Here is a 25,526-nt window from a genome sequence, read left to right as displayed (position 1 = left end):
AAATCCATAATACAAAAGTGACCTCTAGCGGTTACACCGTGTTCACACACAATACATAATTAAATTTGTCCCTCTAATAGTAGTTTTTTTTAATATGATAAAATATTTAATTTGACATATACTGTATGAATCACAAATTAGTTGCATAAATAAATAGATTTTTATTTTTTACTGGAAAAGCCCAAACGTGCGTGACTAATACCAGTATCACAGTAACAGAGCACGAACCATCCACAGACAGACATGCGCCAACAATCTGAGCATTTCAATGGGACATCGACAACAATCGTTTAATATCTGGATCGAACGTTCCGCTTTGTATTTATCGTGGATTCTCGGGTAAGAAATATTCCAAATGCATCAGTTTTATCGGTAAAACACACCGGTAAGTGAAACGCGACCGAACAGCCTATGCGTTTCAAAATCTAATGATAATGAATACTCTATGTATAAAACGGCAATACTTGCTCAGCGTTATCATCAACATACTCAAAACATTTACAGCGATTAACAAATTTGCTTGTGCAGGACTGTTGTAGTATTTTGTTACATCATGCTTTCCGTCATGACGAGCCTGACTCTTTTCTGCGAATCGATTCTTTCGATCAGTTCATTTCAATGAACCGGACCAAAAGAAATCAGTAGTTCTTAATTTACATCTTTGACATAGCGACAAAATATTCCATACTTCAAAGCATTACAATACATCCATATTCTGCTGTTTATTACGGATTTTTAGTTCAGTTTGTTGCCGCCATGATTCAATTCTTAATTAAACGAGTCATTAAAACCAAAACATAATTTGCATTCATATTATAAATCTACCTAAAAACTGTATTTTACTGCTATAATATAAAAATGTATTTTAAAATGATTAAAAAGGTACTTCGACCCACTAAGAGGTCTGCCAAATGCATAAATGTAAATACCAACTCTTTCGAATATGTATATTAAAATGTCTTACAATAATAATAAAAAAAAAACATTCCAGTACGTTTAATTTCTGCTATTCGTTACTAAAGTAACTCACTTTTCACTGGCAACTTGAACGCCAAAATAAGCATCGACTCGATAGAAAAGATCCGACTCACAAGAACGATTCATTCACGAATTGGATTCGGATACGTCGAGTGACGTCATATTCAAACGCCATCTGTGTCTGTTTTGCTAGCATGCAACAATAGCAGCTAACAGTAGACGCGTTTTAACAATAGTTTTTTGAGTTTACTCGGCAAAGATGATGCTAGAAAGTGTCGTTTTATGATAATAGGACGTTACATGCGTCGACACAGGAATGTTAACTATGTCAGACCAGGAGTGTCTCCAAAGTAAGTTATTTGTATTTGAAGTGTGAGATTTGCTTTTGCTGCTGACTGTATTGAAATCAAAACAACTTGATAAGATTATTCTAAAACATATATATTATTATAAATCAAATATTTTATTGAAACATGCTGATGTATTTAATGATTTATATTATTTTTTTATATTTAATAATGTAACTATAGTAACTACTTATTTCCATGCTTAGTTTCTATTTTAATAATATTACTATATGGGGAAAAATAGTTGCATAAATACATTTAATATCATTTAAGAATTAAAAAATCTTAACAGATATTTCCAATGATTGTACAATATTTCAGTTATGTACAGTTAGTGTTTTCTGAATCCTGGAAAATATTTAAAAGATTTTGCTCTGTGGTGTAATTTATCTTTCCTCTTGCAGTCATCCCATGTTTGGCCGTTACCTGAGCACAGTGGGCTTTCCGCCAGCTCAGACCGCTTACTACCACTGGAGACACTGGTATCAGCCTGGTCATTTATGGTTGACACATCCATCCCACCTGCAGCATCCCTCGTCCTGCTTCGGCACTGTCAGACACCCCTCCAGTAGGCCCCCAAGACCTCCAAATCAGTACAACTGGAGCCCCTGGAGGCAAACTGGATTACTGCCACAGACACAACCCAGACGAGGCCTTCAGCTGTCTGCAGGTCTGATGGACCGCGCTAATAGCGAGCCACCACAGAAAAGGAGGAGGAGCGCAGACGGGAGGCAAGCAGGGGATAAATCTCAGCACTCACCCGAACGTTCACCTCCAAAAGGCAGCAGGAGTCCAAAAGGAAGTCCTGAATGGCTACGCAATGTAACCGGCACTCCAGTTCCTCCTGGAAAATTTCCATCAGGCCCAAACAAGTTTCCATCCACACCAGGTGAATGATTTAAACATTCATTTGAATTTATATTGATGCATTGTTATTGTTGCTAATGTAGTTGTTCATAAAAAGCCAAATCTTTTACCTCGACAGATTTAAAGAGACATTGGGAGGATCTTTCTCACCTCTGTTATGCTGCACCGTCTGTGAATGGAGGGAGACAAAAATGTCCATTTGACTTTTCTGTGATGTCCTACAATATCCTCTCACAAGATCTGCTCTGTGATAACACGTACCTTTACAGACACTGTCATCCTCCAATTCTGGATTGGCACCATAGGTATCCAAACATCATCAAAGAGCTGGAACACCACAGTGCTGATGTAAGTGAATGAACCATTTGTGAATGAATTGCAGAACAATGTTCGTTTTATGTTCGTGTTATTTATCTGTTATGTTCAGTGGGCAAGAGTGGATGATTTCCTTAAATATCTGCAATAACGTTTTCTCTATAGATATTGTGCCTGCAGGAGGTGCAAGAGGACCACTATAAGCAACAAATCAAACCCTCACTAGAATCTTTAGGTACTTTACTTGATGTCTCTATGTATGTTTAGATTTGTTAAGGACTTTAGATGTTATTCAGAATATATTCTTAAATATACACTACTGTAAAAAAGTCCGATTTTTTTTTTTTTTTTATTTGATGAATAAATATATATATTTATAAAAAAATTTTACAGTGGAAAAGCGTGTCACTTAACTGCATTCCTGCTGAATAAAAGTAATGATCAATTAGAAAAATAAATATTATGATGTTATTGTAATTGGAAAAAAAATTATTGCACTGCAATATAAAAGCATTTTCACAAGTGGACTTTTGAAACATACTGTATTTATGAAACAACAAATAGTGATGGATAGAATACTTCATTTTTAATGCTGCAATCCTTGGCCCATAAAACAGGCTACCATTGTGAATACAAACGGAGAACGGGACTGAAGCCTGACGGATGTGCTGTGGTCTTCAAACGCGAGCGCTTCTCTTTGGTCTCCTGTCACCCTGTGGAGTATTTCCGGTGTGGCATCCCTCTACTGGACCGTGATAACGTGGGCCTGATTGTGCTGCTCCGGCCCATTGGCCGCCATTGCTCCCTCAGCAACATCTGTGTGGCCAACACACATTTACTGTACAACCCTAGACGTGGGGACATTAAACTGGCCCAGCTGGCTATGCTGCTGGCAGAGATAAGCCGGGTGGCCCAGTTACCTGACAGCAGCGTTTGTCCTGTGCTGCTCTGTGGGGATTTTAACTCCGTTCCCTGGTCTCCCTTATATCGCTTTATTAGGGACAGCAGACTGGAATATGATGACTTACCTATTGGAAAGGTAGAGAATCCTGCAACATTTCCTCAGTTTTATTCAGGCACATTTTAAATTGTATGACTTGTTGATTTTGCAGGTGTCAGGACAAGAGGAGAACCCAAGGGGACAGCGTATTCTAACTGTGCCAATTTGGCCCAGAAGTCTGGGCATCTCTCAGCAGTGCCAGTATGAAAGCCAAACAGCAGGTCACCTTTCAGTCCTTATTACATATAATGTAAACAGATAATCATTGCCAAGAAGATATAGAACCTTCGACAGATAAATAACACCACATTGTGTTGAAATGTTATTTCTAATGATCACTATATGTACTTTTTAAATGTTTAGGGGTCTGTAAAATTTTTGAATGTTTTTGAAAGAAGTCTCTTTTTTTTTTACCTACCAAGGCTGCATTTATTTGATCAAAAATAGTCAAAACAGTAATATTGTGAAATACTATTCCTATTTAAAATAATTGTTTTCTTTTTGTAAGATGTAATTTATTCCTATGATGGTAAAGCTGAATTTTCAAGCAGCCATTACTCCAGTCTTCATTGTCACATGATCCTTCAGAAATAATTCTCATATGCTGATTTGGTGCTCAAGAAACATTTCTTATTATTATCAATGTTGAAAACTGCTGTGCTGCTTAATATTTAGATTCAAATGAACAACATTTATTTGAAATCTCATGTAACATTATAAATGTCTTTATTCTCTTTTGATCAATTTAAAGTATCCTTCCTGAATTTAAAATAAATTAAAATCTTACTTGCCCAAATTTTTTTAACAGTAGGGTACGTCAACTGTTACGGGAGCATGTTTTTGCTTCTCTGCAAATACAGCAGCCCAAAACACATATGCCAGACTTACAAATGTATGAATGTCATTAGATGAGATTTAAAATATTAAACCAGGTTGAGTCCTTTTCTCAAAACAAATTTCTATTTTAGTAATTTTTTTCAGTGACTCTTAACTAGTTGGTGTCAGTGTAAAAAAAAAAAGAAAGGATTTTTAGTGCATGTATGATATAATTTGTCCAAGTTTACACAAGTATCCAGATACTTTTAACTTAATTGTTTTATCATTTAAATCTTAAGCAAATGCCACTCACTTTGATATTTTGTTATTCAATGCAATGTTATTCATACATTTTTAAGCGTGGCTTAAACGCCTGAATCCTTTTTTGGGCCACTGTTATGCACTTAAAAGCAGTAATTAAATTGTGACCCTGGACAACAAAACCAGTCTTAAGTCGCTGGGGTATATTTGCAGCAATAGCCTAAAATACATTGTATGGGTTAAAATTATTAATTTTTCTTTTATGCCAAACATCATTAGGAAATTAAGTAAAGACCATGTTCCATTAAGGTATTTTGTAAATTTCCTACCATAAATATATCAAAACTTCATTTTTGATTAGTAATATGCATTGCTAAGAAATTCATTTGGACAACTTTAAAGGTGAATTTTTTTTTTTCTTTTCAATATTTAGATTTTTTTGCTCCCTCAGATTCCAGATTTTCAAATGGTTATAAATCTGGCCAAATATTGTCCGAACCTAACAAACCATACATCACTCGAAAGCTTATTTATTCAGATGATGTATAAGTCTCAATTTTGAAAAATTGACACTTAAGACTGGTTTTGTGGTCCAGGGTCACAATTTAGTCTAATAATGTAGTATACAGTAATATTGATTTAAACAGGCAGTCCCAACTTTAATGGCATTCTGGAATAACTTTAAAGATTTCATTCTAACATTTAGTTTAAATTCTTTTCACAGATTTTGATTTGAGGGATTTAGAGCAAGCAGAACTGGATGGGTAAATATAAATCCATATCTCTACAGTGCCTTAGTTGATTTAGTTATCCCAGTCGCATTGATAAACGTATTACAATATTACATCATCTTGCCCCTAGTTTTTGTACATCTTTTGTGTTCCTCAGCCATTGATGTTGTAAAACGTAGCTGACTTGACAGCCAGTGCTGTTCAGCAAATTTAAGGTGAAGAGATTGGAAAGCTCAAAGTGAAGTGTCCTATTTAAGTCCTGTGAAGGGTCTTTTCTCAGTCGATTTTTAAATTCTAACTCTAATTATTCTTCTCTCATGTGATCTGTTTGTAGTTTTACTAAGCCTAGCATTGAGCACTGTTTGAAGCTGACCTCCGCATACTCCCACTACCTGAAAGAGAGCGGTCACCCTGAGATCACCACATGCCACTCACGGACGGCCATAACCGTCGATTACATCTTCTACTCTGCAGCTCTGGGGGATGTGATGGCTCAAGCAGGTTCGACCATTACTATTCTATTTTAAATTCCTTGGAAATGCTCTGAAATAGTTGTGTAATGTAAAATTTAATTTCAAATAGACAATCAGATTATTTAATTCTACAGCTATTGTGGTTGCTGTCACCACATAAACGTATTCTTCATCAGAATTGTAGAATTACATCACTTGCTCACTAATAGATCCTCTGCAGTGAATGGGTGCCATCAGACTTAGTTCAAACAGGAGATAAAAACAACACAATAATCCACACAACTCCAGTCCTATCCCTATTCTGTGAAGTGAAAAGCTGTGTTTGTAAGAGAAAAAAAAATCCATCATCATTTTTAACTTCAAACTGCCGCTCGTGTTTAAAATATACATGAGGCTTCCTCCAGTGAAAACGTCTGTACCCTGTTGTCCTTTCAGATCAAAATCCAACAACATGTTTATTTAGATTTTTAGACTGTTTTTGTTTATAAACGGTGTCTCCCGATTCGCTCTCTTTGTGCGTATTTCTCTCCTGATTCAGACAAACAACTTTTCCACTGGAGAAAGCAATATTGTGGATAGAGGACTTAAATTAAAAACACAATAATGACGGATTTGTTTATTATAAACAAGCAGCTTTTACTTCACAAGATGTTAAATAGTGGACTGGAGTCGTGTGGATTATTGTGATGTTTTTATCATCTGTTTGGACTCTCATTCTGACGGCGACCATTCACTGCAGGGGATCTATTGCAGAGCAAACGACATGCTAAATTTCTCCAAATCTGTTTAAATGAATCTTCATCTTTGATAACCTAAAAGTAAATACATTTTCAGCAAATTTACATTTTTGGGTGAACTATTCCTTTAAGTATCCTCAAAGAAGAAGCTGATGCCACTGGACTATCAATGTACATGTTACATCACTGCTCCTGTATTCATGTGACCTGTGATGCTGCAGTTTGCTGCAGTGCAGTACATTCAACAGCAAAATTTCCACTGCTGCTGGTTACCATGGCACTGTTTTTTTCCCCTCGTTTACCCAGAATGCAGTGTGTCACCAGAGAAGGGTCTGCAGCTGCTGGGTAGGTTATCCCTGGTGGGGGAAGATGAACTCCAGAAAGTTAACGGTCTTCCCAACCAGCACAACTCCTCTGACCACCTGCCACTTTTGACACGTTTCCGTCTGCACCCTCGAGAGAATTTCTGACAGAACAAAAGCATTTGGGAGTGTCATAAAGCCTTTAATATGTTGGTAGCCAGAGAAGGATAACTTTTCTAACAAACTCAAAAAAATAAATAAGTTCTCATGATTGTTTCACACCAGCAAAAAATGGCAAGACTCACAGATTATCTTGAGACTATGGAAGCCCGTTTCCGCCACTGAATACAATTTTTTTTAAAGTTTATTGTGACTTTTTATCTCACAATTCTGACTTTTTTTCACAGAATTGTGAGATATAAACTCGCAATTGCAAGTTATAAAGTCAGAATTGCGTGATATAAACTCGCAATTGCGAGTTAAAGTCCAGTTTTGAGGGGGAAAAAAGACTATGTTCTCAGAATTGCAAGTTTATATCTCGCAATTCTGACTTTATTTCTCAGAATTATGACTTTTTAACTCGCAATTGCAAGTTTGTACCACACAATTCTGAGAAAAAAGTCAGAATTGTAAGATAAAAAGTCGCCATAAACTTTTTTTACTTTTTATTCAGTGGCGGAAACAGGCTTCCATATGAGACGGTCAATTACAAACTTGACGCAAAAGAGGAACTTGGAAGTTATTGATAACTGATTTACTATTGATAACTGAGTGCATTATGGGAAGGTGACATGCACTGTAATCAATAAATTCGGGATGTTTTATTACGAAATATGGCAGCTTTGACACCAAGCGAATCATTTAAAGATGTAAAATTCTTTCTTTTTTTTAAGGCTTTACAAGGTAACTATTTGAGACTTGCATCATTTTAAAGATTATAAGAAGGTGGAAAAAAATAAATGATTTTATCTTCAAGCTGATATTTGTATAGTATTTTATGGTGTTGCTCTTTATTTTGCCAAAAAAAAAGCAAAAAGGCAACATGCCAAGAACAGAGAAATTCTGAAATCCATGTCTTTTTTTTTTTTTTAATTATGCTAATAATATAATTTATTAAAATATTTTATTACGTTTGAAAACTGCAAATATGTGCATTTTACTAATGGTATTAAAATGGTGTTGTACTATTAGTTATTTTTTTTAATATTTTAAATGAATTATCTTTTTTATTTTAAAGTTTTAGCAATTTTGTTTTTGTCATTTTTTGTTTTTTATGTTTAAGATTTTATTCATTTTTATTTCTGCTTTAGTTATTTTAGTACATCAAGTTCACCTGAATGAAAATGAGAAATATTGGCAACTAGTTAAAATAAAAGTTTAAGCCTAAATTTAAGATTGACTTTATTTTATTTAAATGAAGTTTTTAACCTGTTTCCACAGCTGTTGTAGGCCTATGATTGTGCAAATGACATGTACAACACAGCTCGAAAATATATCTTAAAAGTGAAGGGGAAACTTGCTGACAGCGTTACTTTCTGAGGTCGTTTTGTAAGGATTTACGAAGAATTCACCTCTATTTCTAGATTATTAAAATCCAGATGATAAACCGCTGAAATTCTAGGGTGCTCTTTGACCGTCCCGAGATATTTTCTCTAAGCGCAAGACAATGTTGGGTGTTCTAGGAGTCCTTTTATCTTGAGAGAAGAGATAAAAAATGAAGGATTTTTGGTAAATCCGCCACGGCTCTATCCTTGTGTGTGACACTGTCTTCGTAAGCAGATTAAAGCAAGCATATTCCCTCTGCAGAAAGACTTCACTCAGACTGGTTCTGTAACTGTGGCTGTGAGATTTGGGGCAATGCTGATGTTACATCACCTGGTTTAATCTCAAAGCTTCTCTTTTGCAAGAGCAGCTCCTTGGCCTGCCCTCCAATACCGCTGAATATTCAGAGGAGTGCGTTTGTGGAGTAGGCTATTTAAACCATACAAATTAGGGATAATGTACAGTCAGCTGATCAGTATCGCAACATAAACCAGTTTATTAATCTTAAAATAAATACATGGCCATGACCTTACCTGTGTATATCTTCCACTTTAGGATTCCACTATTAAAAGTATTAATACCTATGTCCAATATCATTTTCATTACAATCGATTACTGAGAAGCAATATGGCGCTGGTTGCGTTATAACAAACTGCCACGATTGACCAATCAGAATCAAGTAGCCTAATTCCAGAGAACCGGGTAAATAAGCACAGTAAACGGCCAATCACAGACTTACAGAAAAAGATAATTTTATTTAAACATGCTACAGAGGGATGAACAAATTACATTGTTTCCTCATGGGTCAACTGAGGTGACCCAGATGCAAATTTATGACAGAAAAGAGGATTGATGGTGCAAGCTGTGGTAAGGCTTAGGAAAAATGTGTGTAAAACAGTTGAGGATTAATTGAATTTTATAAAGTCCCTATTTAGGCGATACATTTATAATACGAAACATATGAAGAGAAAACTGAGGACAAGTTTGAGTTGAGGTCTTCATACAAAGTCACATCATTAACATTCTTCCCGAGAAAAATATTTCCCTTAAAATTGATTACTTATCATTCATCAAAAGTGATTGTATTTTCAGACAAGCCTGTATTAGACATGGAAACAACAATTCCACAAAAGCATCTATAATCTCATGAATATCCATTTTTGGAAGGCCATTACATACCATTAAACGTGTAATTCAGTTCCTAATCATTGTGCAACAGAAACGTCAGTTTAATGTGCTCTTTAATCATACAAAAAGTCAATGCTAAAATAATTGAATTTTATAATAATGGGTAAAATGTCTCATCTTAGCACCTTTGAGCGGTAATAACTGTATTTCCTTAAGACCAGAAAGCCATTTTTTAAACAATACTTGACGTTATCTGCCATAAAAGGTTCACTCACAATTTCACACATCTGATTAGTTACCAAACAAGTTATAAATGATAGAAATCTGTAACAATGTGGTGTTCTTCACATGCCGAATTAGCAGCAGACCACTTGTCTCCCATAAAGAGTCTGAGCAATTCAACATGGTGCATTAGATTTGTCACTGAAACTCATGACTTTTCATCTACATGTGACTGAAACCCTCAGCCCTAAAGGATGAATTGGATGTACTCAATGGTCTGGCACTTGTGTGGTTCAGTTGCTTTTGATAGAAAGCTGGTACCAATTACAAGGCAGAATGAGCTATAATGTGGTAGTTTAGTCATCAGCACCCAAAAAACATCGTTCAGAGAGTAACCGCTCATACAACCCGTGAAGAATTGCTAGCAATGTCACTGCTACAGTTTTAAAGAAAGGTCTGCTGTCAAAAAGGACGGATCCATAGACCACCTCCGTGTGCATAGCTTATTCTCACGAGGTGAGAAAATTCAAGTGATATGCTGTTGATAAAGAGATGATATTTTGTGTATACTTGAATGATTGTAGTTGTGATCCTATAGTTAGAACCTACAGGGATTTATAAGTGGGCCTGGTGATGGAAAAAAAATATGCGACCGGAAAATGGCAGGAAAATGGCTCATTTCGATGCTTTTGGGTGCCTTCGCAAAACTTTTGCATTTTCTCAAGAAACTTTTGTCCTCCCACTTCTTATAAAAATTATATTTCAATGCTTTTGCATTTGCTCACAGTAAAGTTTCTCAGGGGAATCTAAAAGTTTTGAACAAAAAAGACTAAAGCATTGATTTTTTTTTCCATCACCATGTCCCTTTAGGACAGAGATGCCCAAACCAGGACCCTTGGGTCAAAGTTGGGGGAAAACAAGAAATAATAGCATATCTACATTTCTATTTTAGCATTGCAGAGAATGTAAGTGAATTTTTTTTTTTTAATGTAAATTTTAATATAACATAGGCGCATATATAATGCAGCATTTACTTTTGACCCATGGCCCTCAATTAAAGTCAGATTTTTGGCTCTTCATATTAAAGTTTGGGTAACTCTGCTTTAGCGACTCCCTAAAAACCCATTTATGCAAAATTTATGTTTATTAGCCAAGCTGATATCTCTGCCGCAACAAAAAATAAAAAGAAATCAGTTATATTTTCCAAATAAATGTGTGGAAAATGTAGGATTATTTGCAACGGATGGGTCAATCAATAGCACATCAACTTGCATACCTCGGAGAGATTTTGTAAAAAAAAACAAAATACTGTGCTGGTTAAACAAACAGTAAAAACAAGAAAAATACGTTTTTAAATACTTCAAAAAAAAATTACTTTCTCTACAACGGCAGAAAATAAAAACAGTACAAAGCCTTCAGTATAAGGTAACGTCAAACCTTAGTCAATAAATCATGTCCATTCCATCCATATGTATGCAGGTAACAAAAAAAACGAAGAAAAGTGGTTTGAATACAGTTCTTTTGGACAGAATGAGTAGCTCTCTGAAGCTTAGGTCCCTTGTGTCCTTACGCCTCTCTCTCCTCCGGGCCAGTCAGCCTCCAAAACTACCAGCACCACAGCACGAGGCACTGAGGTTTACATCTCTCTGCCAAGCACAATCCATTCACACTCATGCTCCAAAAATAGAGCCTTTTCCCCACATTTGCTTGAATATTTCAGTCACAACTGTTTTTTGTCTTCTAAAATGCTTGACAATTACTAGGGTAAAAAAAAAACTTTTAAAAGCAAAATTGATATTCTTCACTCTTGAGCTTTCCACTATTAAAAAAAAAATGATGGCTGGTAAAGGAATATCATATTCTGTTTAAAAAAACATTTGTTCGCTTTTAACTAAAAAGGGCACCCAATTTCCCTCTAACATGTAAGTACAACTATAAATAGGTTTAATATGCTGTACAGTTCACAATGTGCATTAAATAGTGTTTAAAAACATCATCTGTGGATCTGATTGACGGAGAACGTGTGGAGGATAAAACTGGTACGTTTGGTGTCTCAGATGCGGATCTGGTAGCCATCACTGAGGGTGCTGAGCTCTGCCGGCTTTCTGTCCAGTGCTGCTGGCCTGCAAAGAAACATGTTTCTGTTAGTTTCATTTTAGAGATTATGGTTGCATAATGACAAATATACTGAACCTTTTGGTTCATGGATTAAACGGTTTAATGCAGAATGAACCACCTCAGTAGAAGGAGTATAAAAAGGCAAAAATATACAATTAAATATATATATGTATAAAGAAATTAATGCACATTATTTTGAATAAATTATATTGCTTAATAAATGAAACAATTAACAGTGTGTTGAAATACATTGTTCAAAAGTTTGTGGTTATGTTCTACCAAGGCTTCATTTATTTGATAAAAAATACAGTAAAAACAGTAATCTTGTGAAATATTACTACAATTTAAAATAACTATTTTCTATTTGAATATATATGTAAAATTCAGTAATTTAGTGCTGTAATGTCAAAGCTGGATTTTCAGCAAGCATGTCAGAAATCATTCTAAAATTCTGATTTGGTGCTCAAGACACATTTCTTGTTAATGTGAAAAACAGTTGAGCTGCTTAATATTTGTAATATTTCTTCAGAATTCTTCGATGAATAGAAAGTTCAAAAGAACATTATTTATTTGAAATAGAAATTAAAGGGTTACTCCACCCCAAAATGAAAATTGTCTCAATCAATTGTCATTAAGATATTTTGGGTGAAAACCAGGAGGCTTGTGACTGTCCCATTGACTGCCAAGTAAATAACACTGTCAAGGCCCAGAAAAGTATGAAAAGTCAAAAACGATGTTACGTCAAAATTACGTCACCGTAATTTTACGAAGCTACGAGAATACTTTTTGTACGCAAAGAAAACAAAAATAACGACTATTCAACAATTCGTCACGCGTTCATTATTTTTGTTTTCTTTGCATACAAAAAGTAGTCTCGTAGCTTCGTAAAATTACGGTGACGTAATTTTGACGTAACATCGTTTTTGACTTTTCATACTTTTCTGGGCCTTGACAGTGTTATTTACTTGGCAGTCAATGGGACAGTCACAAGCCTCCTGGTTTTCACCCAAAATATCTTAATTGTGTTCCCGAAGACGAACGAAGCTTTTACAGGAACGACATGAGGGTAATGAGATAAATCACATTCATTCAACCACCACTTTCAGTCCTGCTGAAGAACAAAGCACTCCATCACAGACCTCCAGCACAGCCGTAACTGTTTTGCCTTCAAAGGTGTATCACATTTTCCCTTCCACCATTCACTTTTATGCTACTACGCTAAAATCAATAGGTCTCCATGTACTTTTGACTGATGTTGGCTATTTGAAGCAGGTGCTTCAACGCCAGGCAATCAACCGCACAGCAGTGCCAAGCAGGTCCTCTCCACTCCAGCTCAGCCTTTTACAGCTCCTTCCTTCATAAAATGACTAAGAATGAAAGTTTCTCAGGCAAACATTAGCGTTGCAAAATAAATGTAAATAGATTTGTCACTGCATGAAACCACAACGACAATAGCAGCCTTATGAGGAGTCAAAACAAACAACACTAACTCAACCCTAAGACACATGCTGCAAACTCCAAACTGTGGGTACAAGATGTACAAAGTGGGCCCTGAAAGCGTTTGTCTGCATTTAGTGTGGGTATCTGAGGACGACTGAAAGGAGGAGACAGAAGAGGTGGGGGTGAGCCTGTAGACAAGCAAACATCCTGTGTGTTAGAAATAGCCCTGAGTGGAGATAATGCACTTTGACAGGGAGGAGATTCAGGAAAAGGGCAGGAGCAGATTTGTTGAACCAGAGCCAAGTTTAATTTTCCCTGTGGAATTTCCCCTGTTCACTCAACAGTTTGATGTGGAAAGTCTGGAGTGAATCGGATGCATATTTTATTTTTATCTTCTAGGCGTTTCATGTCTTTATTGATAGACTGAGAAATACAGCAGGGAATGGGACCGCAGAACAACACAGTAGTCTTAATGTGGAGTGAAAATTCACTTATTTTGTAAATCCAAGTTATAGATCTTCAATATACATTTTCAATTCATCCAGGTGTTGTTAATTTTTTTTTTTAAAACATGTTCCAGTGAAAATGAATATTTTTTTCTGGCGACATGAATGACTGCTGCAATCATTTAGTCCACTTATATTGCCCGCTTCTTAAGTCCCCCACCTTACACTGTAAAAAATTATTTTTCAAAAGTTGTAGCCTAAATAAAACATAGATTACTGTAGTACATTTTACAAGAAATGGCTATTTCACTGAATTTAAGTGTACTTCCATTTCATTGCAACTTTAAAATAAATAGTTAACACAAAAAGTAAATTCTGTCATTATCATTTCAGTCAATATTTACCCTCATGTCACTGCAAATCCATATTATGGCTTTATGACATATTTCCTCCGAAAAACAGAAGTACACAAAAATATGATCTTTGTACACAAAAAAGCTTTTGCATTACAACAATAATTTTATGCAACTTTTTGGGGTGTTCCTCACACAAACGTATGTGGTTTAAACAAGGTTTCAGTAGACCATTTCAGTTGGTTATTTGGACTCCTTTAAAGGTAATTATGCTTCTTTTATTTGCTTGTTTTTGTCCTTTTGGTATTTTAAGACAGCTGTGGGCACTACTTGAAAAAGAGTTACATGAAATTACCAGTACTGGGGTAAAGTAATGCATTACAATACTGTGTTACTACATAAAAAGTAACTAAATTGTTTTACTTAGTTACTTTATATGGAAAGTAATTACATTACGTTACTTTTGCGCTACTTTTTGTCACCCGCTGGGCTGGTTTATTTGTTTTTAAGAAGAAAAAATAAATAAAGTGATATTTTTGGCAACTGTGAAGGCCCCTTCACATCAAAAAGGGAAATTGATAAACCTGAGCCACACTCTCAATTTCTCTCAAGACGGGGGCAGGAGAGGTGTTAGTGAATAAATTGGAAAACAATGTAATTTGTGTTACTTATTTGAAAAAGTAACTCAGATATTACAAGTTACTTGAAAAAGTAATCTGATTTCGTAACTTGTGTTACTTGTAATGCAATACCCCCAAAACTGGAAATTACATTTAAAAGAATTACATAAACTCTTCAACAAACCCTCAGTCTGTATCCTATAAAGCACAATACACACCTTATTACAAGTTTGAAAGAACATGAGGGTGATTAAATAAAATATTTTTTTGAAAGAACTGTCCCTTTAAGAAATGTATTTGTATAAGAGGTGTAGTATTTGTAGAAGATGTTTCCTTTTGGGAGCTTCATGGACTGTCACATGCTACATGTCTGCAGGGGATTTTATGACTGGCAAAACCTCAATCATCCACTGCAGAACTGTGGGGGTTGGAGAGCAGATTCAGCATGACTTTATTTCATAACTTCATAATTCTTTCCACTGTAAGTGAATTAACAAACTCATGCCGAGAGATGTGTGTGCTGTGCAGTTCTTCGTTGTAATTGAGGGTGATGCTGACATTAAATGGGTGGTGGGTTTCAGCAGCTGCCTGGCACACTATGTGTGCGGCTCAGTAATTAACATCTCAGACCATGTGACAGGAAGGTGCTATGGAACAGCAAAAATAGCTCTGATCGGGAAGCAGGAGGTTGACAGATCTGGGGCTGGATTCACGAAACGTTCTTAAGAAGAAATGTCTTCTTAACTGCCATTTTCTTATTTTTTAACTTCAGAAAAAAAGTTAAGAATATTTTGTGTTCCCAAAAATTGTTCTTAAGAATATTCTTATCTTTTTTCTTAAGATTGTTCTTGTTCTTGAAAAGAATCTTCTTAAAAATCATCATAAATAACTTCTTAAATTTAGGACAGCCCCAGACCTGTCTTAAATCCCAAACAGTAAGAATTATTTAGTGATTTTATTGGGTTAGCCTATTTCAAATTAATAGTTATATTTAAGCAGTGGCGGCTCCAGGATTTTTTTTTTGCTTAACAGTTCAGAGGGGGTGCTAAAAAAAACTAATTAAACTGAGAGAAAGTAATGAACGCCTAAACTTTAGCTATCAGTTTTTTTTATATATACAGCAGCTTCGAAAAAGAGGCAGAAAGTTCCGAAGGTATTTTTTAAATGAATTTTAATATATGCTACTTTTTTCTGTGGTATTAAACTTCTCATATGCCACCGTTATTAGTAATATACTAATGCCAACTGCCAAATGACACTTACAAAGTAATATAATTTATGAACGAATAGAGAAAAGAGAAAGTTGGGATTTTTTATTTTTCTCAACTCAATAAATCTACAATTTTTCTTTATTACAATTCATAAAACTATTTCCACACGGGCACACATTGAGGGGTGATAACCACCCCGTGCTGATTTGCATGGTATCATGTGTCGATGATTGCCAGAGATACGCATAAAAAAAATTGGTAATATTAAGAGGATTTAGCATTTCCAATTAATGTCCTGTTACATTCTTCTTATTATTAGGCCTATTATTATTAGATTACTTATTATTAAATTACATGAAATTATTGCCCCACAATAGTTTCATAGCGCATTACTGCATGATGAAAATGTTTTTAAAAATATTTTTTTTAAACTGGTCTATTTATTTATACAATGAATTATAGGCCTATAATTAAAATGATTAACACCGCCTGAAATAAAGCTGCTCTGAATTGTCATTGACTGCACTGATTTTCAAAAACAACCCGTTTAATGCGAAATACTTTTCTTCTCATGTTTTTCATTAGGCTATACAAGCCACAAAAGAAATATTAAGGGAATAATTTAAGACATTTATATACCGTTCTCAGCAGATGTTAAAGTAGATTCATCTCTCGTTGTCTCAGAGAGAATATGCGCCGTTAATGCAGCGTTAGCCGTCAGTTTTTTTTACTTTCACTCTCTCTATAGTGAATTGACGTTCACCGTCTTGCTCAAAGTTTGTGCATTGATTGCTTGAGTTGCTTGGCCCCTCCCCCTAATATCAATTGTTTATAGGCCACATATTAGGCACTTTTTTTTTTTTAGGTTTTTAATGTTTATTTTTCTATGTTAATGAGAGTGACACGGAGAGTTAAAAAAAAAAAAAAAAAACAGGAGAATCATTTGGAAATCTTTGGGAGGGCTGTGCTGGGGCTAAGCAAGTTTCTGATGGGGCTATAGCCCCGTCAAGATCCGCCCTAGTGCCACCACTGTATTTAAGCATTACAGCAACACTAGCAACATGGCAGCAACATGTGTAGCAGTGCGAACACACATACCGGAAGTGTTCACTCGGATGGGAGCGCAAAAACAGCACAAAAATGAATGAACGCTTGAGACCGTAACCGTTCAAAAACAAGCGCCGAATTAAAAACGTGAAGCTGAGCGCCAGTCAAAGTCAGGATGAAAATAGTGTGTGCTTATGATTATTAGGCTAATCTGCAGGAAGCGCAAAAAGACAAAGTGTGAGTTTATCACTGTCACGTAGCCTATACACTCAGATAAAGATGGTAATTTTCTTAAGAAAAAAATTAAGATGTTCTTAAGAACATATTTGAGAACTTAAGAATTTTTCAAGAATTGCACTTAAGAAAGTTAAGATAAATTCCACGAAGTTCGTAAGAATGTTCTTAAGATGTTTGTGAATCCGGCCCCAGAAGTCTAAACTTTGGTATCATTTCATGCCTTGTGCGGTTCATTCTATAATCTTAGGAGGTGCATTGGCTTGACTAAATAATTACAGCATTGTGAGACAACAATAATTTTAGACTTGTCAACAGCAGCACTACAATACAACATGTAATTTAACTCAATGGCTCAAGCTTAAACACACATAGGGGATGTTGCTGTGGTATTTTTAAATTGCTTAACAACATACTCTAGATGAGTGTCTTTGACAGTTGTGATGGGGCTTGCTGTTTTTCAGTATCTTACTTCATTTCAAGACATCAAGGACTTACCTTAAGTAAAATGTGAGGTTTTGATTTAATTAAAGCTATGGTCTACGATTTCAAAGATTGTTCATTATTAATAACCTCGTTTAGATGCTGGTTATGGTTCTACAGTACAATCATAATAATATGAAGAGAAAAAAGAATGAAAAAAATCCATTCACTCTATTGGGTGTACACCCGCAGAGAAATTGACCAATGTAAGCTGTCCGGCCGGACAGCTTACATTGGTTAACTGCTCTCATCCAATCCCCTGCTCCACTCGCGTCTCCACCCACCGCACCCCACCCCGCCCCCTCCTGCGACATGAAATTTCGCGCGAAAGTAGGCAGCATCAACTCAGCAATGGAGAAAAACCAACAAACAGACAGCAGCAAGCGGCCCCTGCTCGCCCCAACAGTCAAGGTTGGAAGAAAGAGAAAGTCAATTGAGGAAAGAGCAGAGATTAAAAAAAATGTGAAGAACGCCGGACTCAAAGCCGAATCAATATAGGGTTCACCATTGCCCGTTGGAGGAAGCTTCAGAGAAAACTTGGACTTAAAACCGACGCTGACATGGCTGACTTTTTGTTGAGCAGGTAAGCATTTATTTATACTTTTATGGTGTGGTGTATTACATAAATAGCTTTTTATCAGTCTGACAACATGATCATGCTACCGGTCGGCATTGGAATGTTAGCCGTTCAGCATCGCCTATCACGGATCAAAGTAATTATATTTCTTGAAGTGCTTGACTATTTCAGTAGGCCTAACGTTAGCGGTTTTCTGTTCGAGCCGATAGAACATTGCATGTGTTGCTAATCTTGCGTGTGCGTGACCTCAAACGTGTGCCTCTGAGCTATTTTCCATGTTTACTCCTGCTTGACTGAGTGACGTTGTTCAGGTCGTTTCCCGGTGGGAGGGATCAGGTAGCACAGAGGGGAGGGGTGTGCGTGTGGAGGGGCGGGATGAGTTTTTTTTTAATTCTGGCTTTCTCGACTGATTTTCAACATCGTAGACTACAGCTTTAATTTCAATTAGAGTGTCATTATAAAACACAAAAAGGTAAGTTTATACCAAGCACAACAAAACACTCATCTGTAAAAGTAACGCAGGGATCTGAATCAGTGAAACCTTTTTTGTCGAATCTTTTGTGTTCATTTACATAAACCATCTGAATGAATCGATTCACTTGAATTAACTGGACTTTCGACCACTATATAAGACCATTGAATCATTTAAGATGAACCAGTTCACTAAAGTGGAAAGTCTGATTAATTTAGGTGAATTGGTTCATCCTAAACAATTTTCGCAAAAGCAGTGTTATTTTAGTATTATTTATATACCATTATTAAAAAAATATATATTTGAATGAGCTTCTTTTTGTCAACTGTATTTGTTTATATTTCTATATAGCTTTATATAGGCTAATTTTTTTTTTTTTTTTCATTTTAGTACTTCAGCTTAAACTGAAAATACATTTTAGTTAGTTGCTTTAGAATGGAAGTAGGCGGGTGTTTTTTGTTTTTTTTTCAACAGTCCAAAAGTAGTCAAAGCCCATCCATCCATAATAAAACGTACCTCACATGGCTCTGGGGGGTGAATAAAGGACTCCTGTAGTGAATCGATGTAGTTTTGGAAGAAAAAGGCGTAGGCAACTTCCGTAACTTGCCGGTGTTTAGTTACAAACGCGGAAGCTCGGACGAGAGGCAGCAAAACAAAAAGCTGGTCACAAATAAGAAGCACAAAACGACGATTTGTAAAGAAAAATTCCTGAGGATTTCGATATAAGACAAGAGGAGACTGGTTCCTTTGCTAAAGTAAGGAAACTTTGCTTCCTTTGCTCCTATAAACAAACTTGTGAGACTAGCATATCTCGGAGGCGCATGCAACATCTACGTCATCCGCTCGGAATGTCTTGCACGTATGACAGTTAGCGGAAGTGAGAAAAGGGTTTATAACATTTTAAATATGGATATTTTTCTTACAAAAACGCATCGATTCGCTACAGGAGGCCTTTAGGAGGACTGTTTAAAATGATCAGATTTACTAAAATTAACAAATTTCTCAAGTGTTACATATTAAGAGAGAACCGTTTAGGATGAACCATAGTAGTCAACATTTGAAGTGGATCAAAACCAAAACAATACCCGTTCTGGTCTTTGATGAACTATTTTGATCCACTTCAAATGTTGACAACTGTAGTTTGTAACTGGAAAACCTATACCAATTAGAAAACAACTACTGTCACGCTACTAAAAATGTAGTTAAGTCAGTAGCGTTGAATCAAAAGTTGAGGGAATTTCATGAAATTTTCCAGTCAAAAAGGCCAGTCAATTGTCAATAGTGCAGCGAATAACGCACCCCTCACACAGAAGTAGCTTTCAAACAAAGCAGTTTTCTGTCAATTTGCAACTAACTTGAACCCGTGGCAAAATCTGTATGGGGAAAGTTTTCGCTCCTACATGAAATTCACAATCATATGCATTTTGCCAGCTAAGACTGATAAACACAAATGCAAACTAAAGCACACCAGCTTTAACATGATCCGGTGCATCAGAGGATTTAGTTACATCACCAGGCGCTGAGCTCTGAAATGCTAAAACATAACAGGACCTTCTGATTATCACTGTATGTTCATGCGGAAGGATTATTCATTGGTTCGTTTCCGCGTGACATGTCAGTGAAGCCCTCATCCACCACAGCTGTTGCATTGGACTCGCATCCTATTAGAGCGAATGCCAACCCAGTGTACTGCCCGAGGGCAGCTTGTACTGACAGGAGAGGAGTGTCACATCAGTTGCGAGTTTAAAACGCCACTTTGTTTAACTAACTAGCCCTAACTCCCTGCTCTAGGTCTTTTTTCCAGAGCTTAGGAATCCCTTTGTGTGTATATCTTGCTAAAACGACCACTTCTTTCGAAGAGGAAGATTTGCTATCAATCACTGTCACTTTTTCTGACTCTATGACTCTTATGACTATAAGCAGCCTGAAGCCTCTCTTGTAAAGTGATCAGCAGTGCTAAAAGGGGCTCTCTGCTAGTACTTGCACTGTGCTGCTATAGAAACCTTGAATCCATAAGTCAACTGCCTGGACAAGAGAAACAAGTGCTTCGGTAACACGAGAAGTGGCCAACCGTGTGCTGCTAGAGGAGATTAATCAACAGATTACCAGCACCTGCTTCACACCATCACCATCACAGCTCGAATGAGAACGCACTGGGTTAAAGCCACTGAATGGATGCGAAACATGAGCAAACAGTGACTACGTTTACATGGACATCAATACTCCCATTTTAATATGATTAAAACAATACTCTGATTAAGAGTCTACCATGTAAACAGATTTTTGATTACCTTAATCCGGCTAAAGTCATAATCGAAGTAAACAAATCGAATTAAGACATGGAGTATTCCTATTTTAGTCACATTATTGAAGTGCAGTACAGACGTGTAAACACCTTAATCAAACTATTACCGTCGTGTAGGACTTTGCCACATTTTGCGACAGGGTACACACACGGCAGTGGTCAACCGTTTGACGGCAAACAAAAGAGCTTCAACACCGCCGTTGTCTGTATGCTCGTACAAATAATTAATTGCACTTGAAGCTTTCATTAAATTAAAAATGAAACACCCAAAACTGTATATGACATCATAACGAAGACGAACTATGTTTATACGTGAAATTCTGGAGGGGACGTCAGATGGCATCGCATGGTGACGTAATGACGCATGCCATTAATCGATGTACTATAACATGTAAAACGGGAACATGAAAGGATTATTCTAAAAGCAAATCATGTAAACGCCTTAATCATAATATTGTCTTATTCAGAATAAGGTAAATAATTAGATTACTGATGTCCATGTAAACGTAGTCAATCAGTGTGTCTTCTTCAGTGTTTAGCAACCTCAGTGTCCGCTCGACATCAGGGCTCGAAAGTGTTGGCAAGTATTCTCGTAGTTTCTTAAAATTAAGGTTGAACCACTGATGTCACTTGGACTATTTTAATGATGTCCTTACTACTTTTCTTGGTCTTGAACGTGTTAGCTATGTGGTAGGGTCAGAAAGCTCTCAGATTTCACAAATATCTTAATTTGTTTTCTGAAGATGAACAAAGGTCTTACGGGTTTGGAACGACACAAGTGTGAGTAATTAATGACAGAATTTTCATTTTTGGGTGAACTATCCCTTCAACTATCCCCGGGCGCCGCAGCATAAAATGGCTGCCCACTGCTCCGGGTGTGTGTGTGTTCACTGCTGTGTGTGCGCACTTTGGATGGGTAAATGCAGACCACAAATTCCGAGTATGGGTCACCATACTTGGTCGTATGTCACGTCACTTTCTTCTTCCTTTAATAACCAACGTCTTAATTCTGATTTTAAAAGGTCTTAAGTTTGGCAATGGAAAAGAATCGCAAAACAGCCTAATGTTTTTATTAAACTTCAAAAGGCTATGATTTAACTGAATTAATATTAAAATAGAACAGAATTCTAAATAAAAATCGTTTGTAACAATATAAGCCTTTACTAATACTTTTTTTTTTATCAGTTTAACATATCCTTGCTGAATAAAAGTATTTCTTTAGTTTAAAAAAAAAAATAAAAAATTTTCACAATATTAATGTTCTACCGACCAAATATATGCAATTATTTTAGACCAAATAAATGCAGTTTTCATGAGCATAAGAGACGTCTTTAAAAACATAAATCTGACTGATCCCAAACTTTTGAATGGTAGTGTACTGTATAATGATATAGAACGTATTAATATAGAAATAAAGAAATGTAAACACCATTCAAAAGTTTTATTTTTTAAGATATTATTTTATTCTGGAAGGATGCATTAAATTGATCAAAAGTGATGGTAAAGACATTTATAATACTACCAAAAAAAACATGCATATCTAATTTTTTTAAATGTAGCAGTACAGAATCTTGGGGACCTCAGACTTAATCGCTGTATTGTAAACGCTACTTGAATGGCTCATTTTCAAAGGATTATTAATAAAAGCTGTCTAATTACATTCCAAGAGCATAATCACCAGAAATATAAAGATCATGTCAAAATTAAATAAATGCAACCAAGTAATTACTTTAAGCGTCCATGGACTGATGCAATTCATGACGAGTCACTGCTGATAACCACTGACAGATTAAGACCGCATTTATACTTATTTTCTTGACAGAAACTTTTCTAATAAGTGAATTGCGCACAAGTGGATATTTACCACAGCTTATTTCTCAGAACTGCGTTTCTTCAACATCAAAGTGTCCATTACTTACGATTTGTCTCTTCTGTGGACATGTTGGCGTCTTTGGGGACTGCTGCCTGTTCGGCGGCGTGGTGATAAAGACTTGCCTCGGGTTCGTTCTTTGATTGGAGACTGAGCACTGGATGACTTGAGGATCTGCAATAAAAACCAGTTGTTTTAAAAGTTATACTTTTCATATATATTTTATTTTATCTTTGTATTTTGCCAAGTAGATATTATGCATTTATGCACACACACACACACACACTGAAGCAACTGAGACAATATGTAAATTTATATGAAGCTATGAGGTAGTAAAGATAATTATTATCTTCAGTTTGAAGATGAAATTAACATTTCAGGGCAATTAGAATGAAAAAGGGCTTGAAATCGTCGGTGGAAAAAGGCAAGCAGAGAAAGTCAAAGATGAGGAATACTGCCGGTCATCAACCCGACAGGGATCCGGTGCTAAAGAACGGCAGATCTACAATCATTTTCTGGGCCTGAACTTTTTCACACCACAGGGAGCAAACGCTGAATCGCTCTAAAGGTTTTCTCATTAGCGAATGCAGCACAAAAAAAGCTAGTGTTATGAAAAGCGCCACATTACGTTCGTTAACTTGATGACGTTCATTAACTTCATTATGCTATGAGACAACAGATTTCCCAAACTCTCAATCACTCATATATATATCGTGTTTTCCCCAAATGAGCTGCACAAGTGATGAGAGGCAACTTGACATTGCGATGTTCCCAGTCGTTAAAAGTTGATTCATTATGAATGACTCGATCAGCTCCATGTTGATGCCAGATGCTGGGCGTTCAGTACATCAAGAAACTAATTCAAGATGGACTGCAGTAATAAATTTAGATTTCATTTCTGCAAACTCATTCCTCATATAATTGTAATGTCCTTGACTCAAAAGATGACTTGTTTAATAACTGGTTAGTCAAAAAGGCTTTGTTCCAGAAAATGCACTTTGAATTTTGATGGGAACTTGAGGACTAAACAGAAGACTGAACAGAATAAAATAATGTGTGTATATATATATTATACATACAGTATATATTCCTGTCACATGCTTTGAAATGTTCATATAGCCTAAACATAAAAGACGAGTTGCAAAAATATTTTGGTTTTGAAAAGCAAGTCCCAAATTCCTCAGCATCCATAAAAAGATGCTTACATTCCATTCAAACATCTGGAATTACACTATTTGTATATAAATATAAATAATATATTTTCTAACAGTATTAATAATATATTATAGTTATGGCATTTTGATTACAAAGTAAAAAATTACAATGTAAACATTTTTAAAAATGAAACACGCATGGATGAAGTGTTCAAAATAAGATTGTAAATGCAATGTTTTGAAGTGTCCCAAATTCCTCAACATCCATTAAAATATGCCTACATTGGTTTTAAACATCCTGAGCACAATTTCCATTGTCTGCTCATGTGGTTCATGGAAACTATGTCACAGCTGACTGCGGTCATCCATACAAGTCAAGGCCGCATCTGAGAAACTGGGACCAAATGACCTACTTTTTACTGTCTAGATGATAAACACGTTCCATGTTACAGTCATACAGATGATCTGTAGCTAGTATGCAGGTCTAGCTCTTCATAAAAGGCCAAGGACAAATAAATATTCTCCTGAAGCTGGCTCAGTCATAACTGAACCAGGGAAAAACATAAATGTTTACTTTAAAATAACAGAGTATAAAAAAAAGCGCGATCCATGTAACGCCCCCCACAGGAAATCTGACCTTATTTAGTTCCCACTGAACTAGCTTAGATTTTGAGATGGACTATTAGATCTCTATTCCAAAACCTAAATGTCATTTTGGCAAAAATATCTTAATATAATTAAATATAAAATATCAATTTATGAAATTTTATTATATATGCATCAATGATACTAGAAATAACACTACATCTTAGAAGGCTATGGACTCACCTTCATCCTCATGTCACGGCCATGCTTCTCCAGCTCTTTGCGCATGTCCTCACGGCCCTGCTTGCAGGCGTTGATCACCAGATAGTTCCACTCAATAGGCTGGAAAACATGCGGATTGTGCGGCACGTACAGGCCGATTTTGATCTTCTTCATGGTGTGCTGGTAGCGGCGGTACGAGTCCTCAAAGTCGAACACCAACTCGCTGAGCGTACGGAAGCTCAGAGATCTGTCCATAAGGTCAGTACGTCGACTCATACCCAGAGTGCCATACCGGCCGTTACAATAAACGCCCAGCACCACATGATAGAAGTGGTGGCCGGAGAACTGGGTCTTAAAGCTGATGGGGAACCGTTCCACGGAGGTCAGACCGTTGGTTAGGTAGCTGGCAACAGAGTCAAGGATTTCACTAATGTTAATTTGTGATGGTTTAGTCACGACAGGTTGGGTGAAATAAGAATAAAGTAAAAAAAATAAATAAATAAAAAACAAATTGGCAGCTGCTCAAGAATGAAGTGATAATTAAATGACAAATTGATTTTATCAGCGTTAAGATTCAGGAGGATACCAAAGTGTTTCATGAAAAATACCAAATCCTCCCCAAGGCTTTTAACTTGGTGTGTACCATTGATTTTTCCAAATCTGCTCTGTC

General features: G+C 36.2%; 2 protein-coding genes across 6 annotated transcripts in view; one reads left to right on the top strand and one right to left on the bottom strand.

Moving 5' to 3' along the window:
• The first annotated feature begins 209 nt into the window (after nucleotides 1-209).
• Nucleotides 210-7,806, top strand: LOC306880022 (protein angel homolog 2-like). Of its 5 annotated transcripts, none has more exons than XR_013785044.1 (10): nucleotides 210-339; nucleotides 1,730-2,214; nucleotides 2,311-2,540; nucleotides 2,673-2,742; nucleotides 3,125-3,546; nucleotides 3,620-3,728; nucleotides 5,309-5,348; nucleotides 5,650-5,816; nucleotides 6,832-7,121; nucleotides 7,513-7,806. XR_013785044.1 is itself a non-coding variant. In XM_079433289.1 (9 exons), the coding sequence occupies exons 1-9, from the start codon at nucleotides 269-271 to the stop codon at nucleotides 6,993-6,995; spliced, it is 1,758 nt and encodes a 585-aa protein (XP_079289415.1). In that variant the 5' UTR covers nucleotides 210-268; the 3' UTR covers nucleotides 6,996-7,806. The 5 variants fall into 5 exon arrangements, 2 of the variants coding, with proteins under 2 accessions (XP_079289415.1, XP_079289416.1); XR_013785045.1 differs by adding an exon at nucleotides 5,473-5,530 and having other exon boundaries at nucleotides 6,832-7,805; XR_013785046.1 differs by lacking the exon at nucleotides 210-339 and adding an exon at nucleotides 1,103-1,328 and having other exon boundaries at nucleotides 7,513-7,800.
• Nucleotides 7,807-9,097: 1,291 nt separating this feature from the next.
• Nucleotides 9,098-25,526, bottom strand: part of LOC306880285 (tubulinyl-Tyr carboxypeptidase 2-like) — a 30,645-nt gene continuing 14,216 nt past the window's right edge. The window contains exons 5-7 of the mRNA XM_079433728.1: nucleotides 24,878-25,259; nucleotides 22,945-23,069; nucleotides 9,098-11,842 (exon numbers count right to left, since the gene is read on the bottom strand). Of these exons, the coding sequence (XP_079289854.1) occupies nucleotides 11,773-11,842; nucleotides 22,945-23,069; nucleotides 24,878-25,259 (577 nt within the window). The 3' untranslated portion in view covers nucleotides 9,098-11,772. The remainder of the gene's footprint in view (nucleotides 11,843-22,944; nucleotides 23,070-24,877; nucleotides 25,260-25,526) is intronic.

This window comes from Barbus barbus (genome assembly GCF_936440315.1).
Source record: "Barbus barbus genome assembly, chromosome: 14".
NCBI lineage: Eukaryota > Metazoa > Chordata > Actinopteri > Cypriniformes > Cyprinidae > Barbus > Barbus barbus.
The sequence above is the reverse complement of the archived record's forward strand: the minus strand, read 5'-3'. Positions and strand labels throughout refer to the sequence as shown.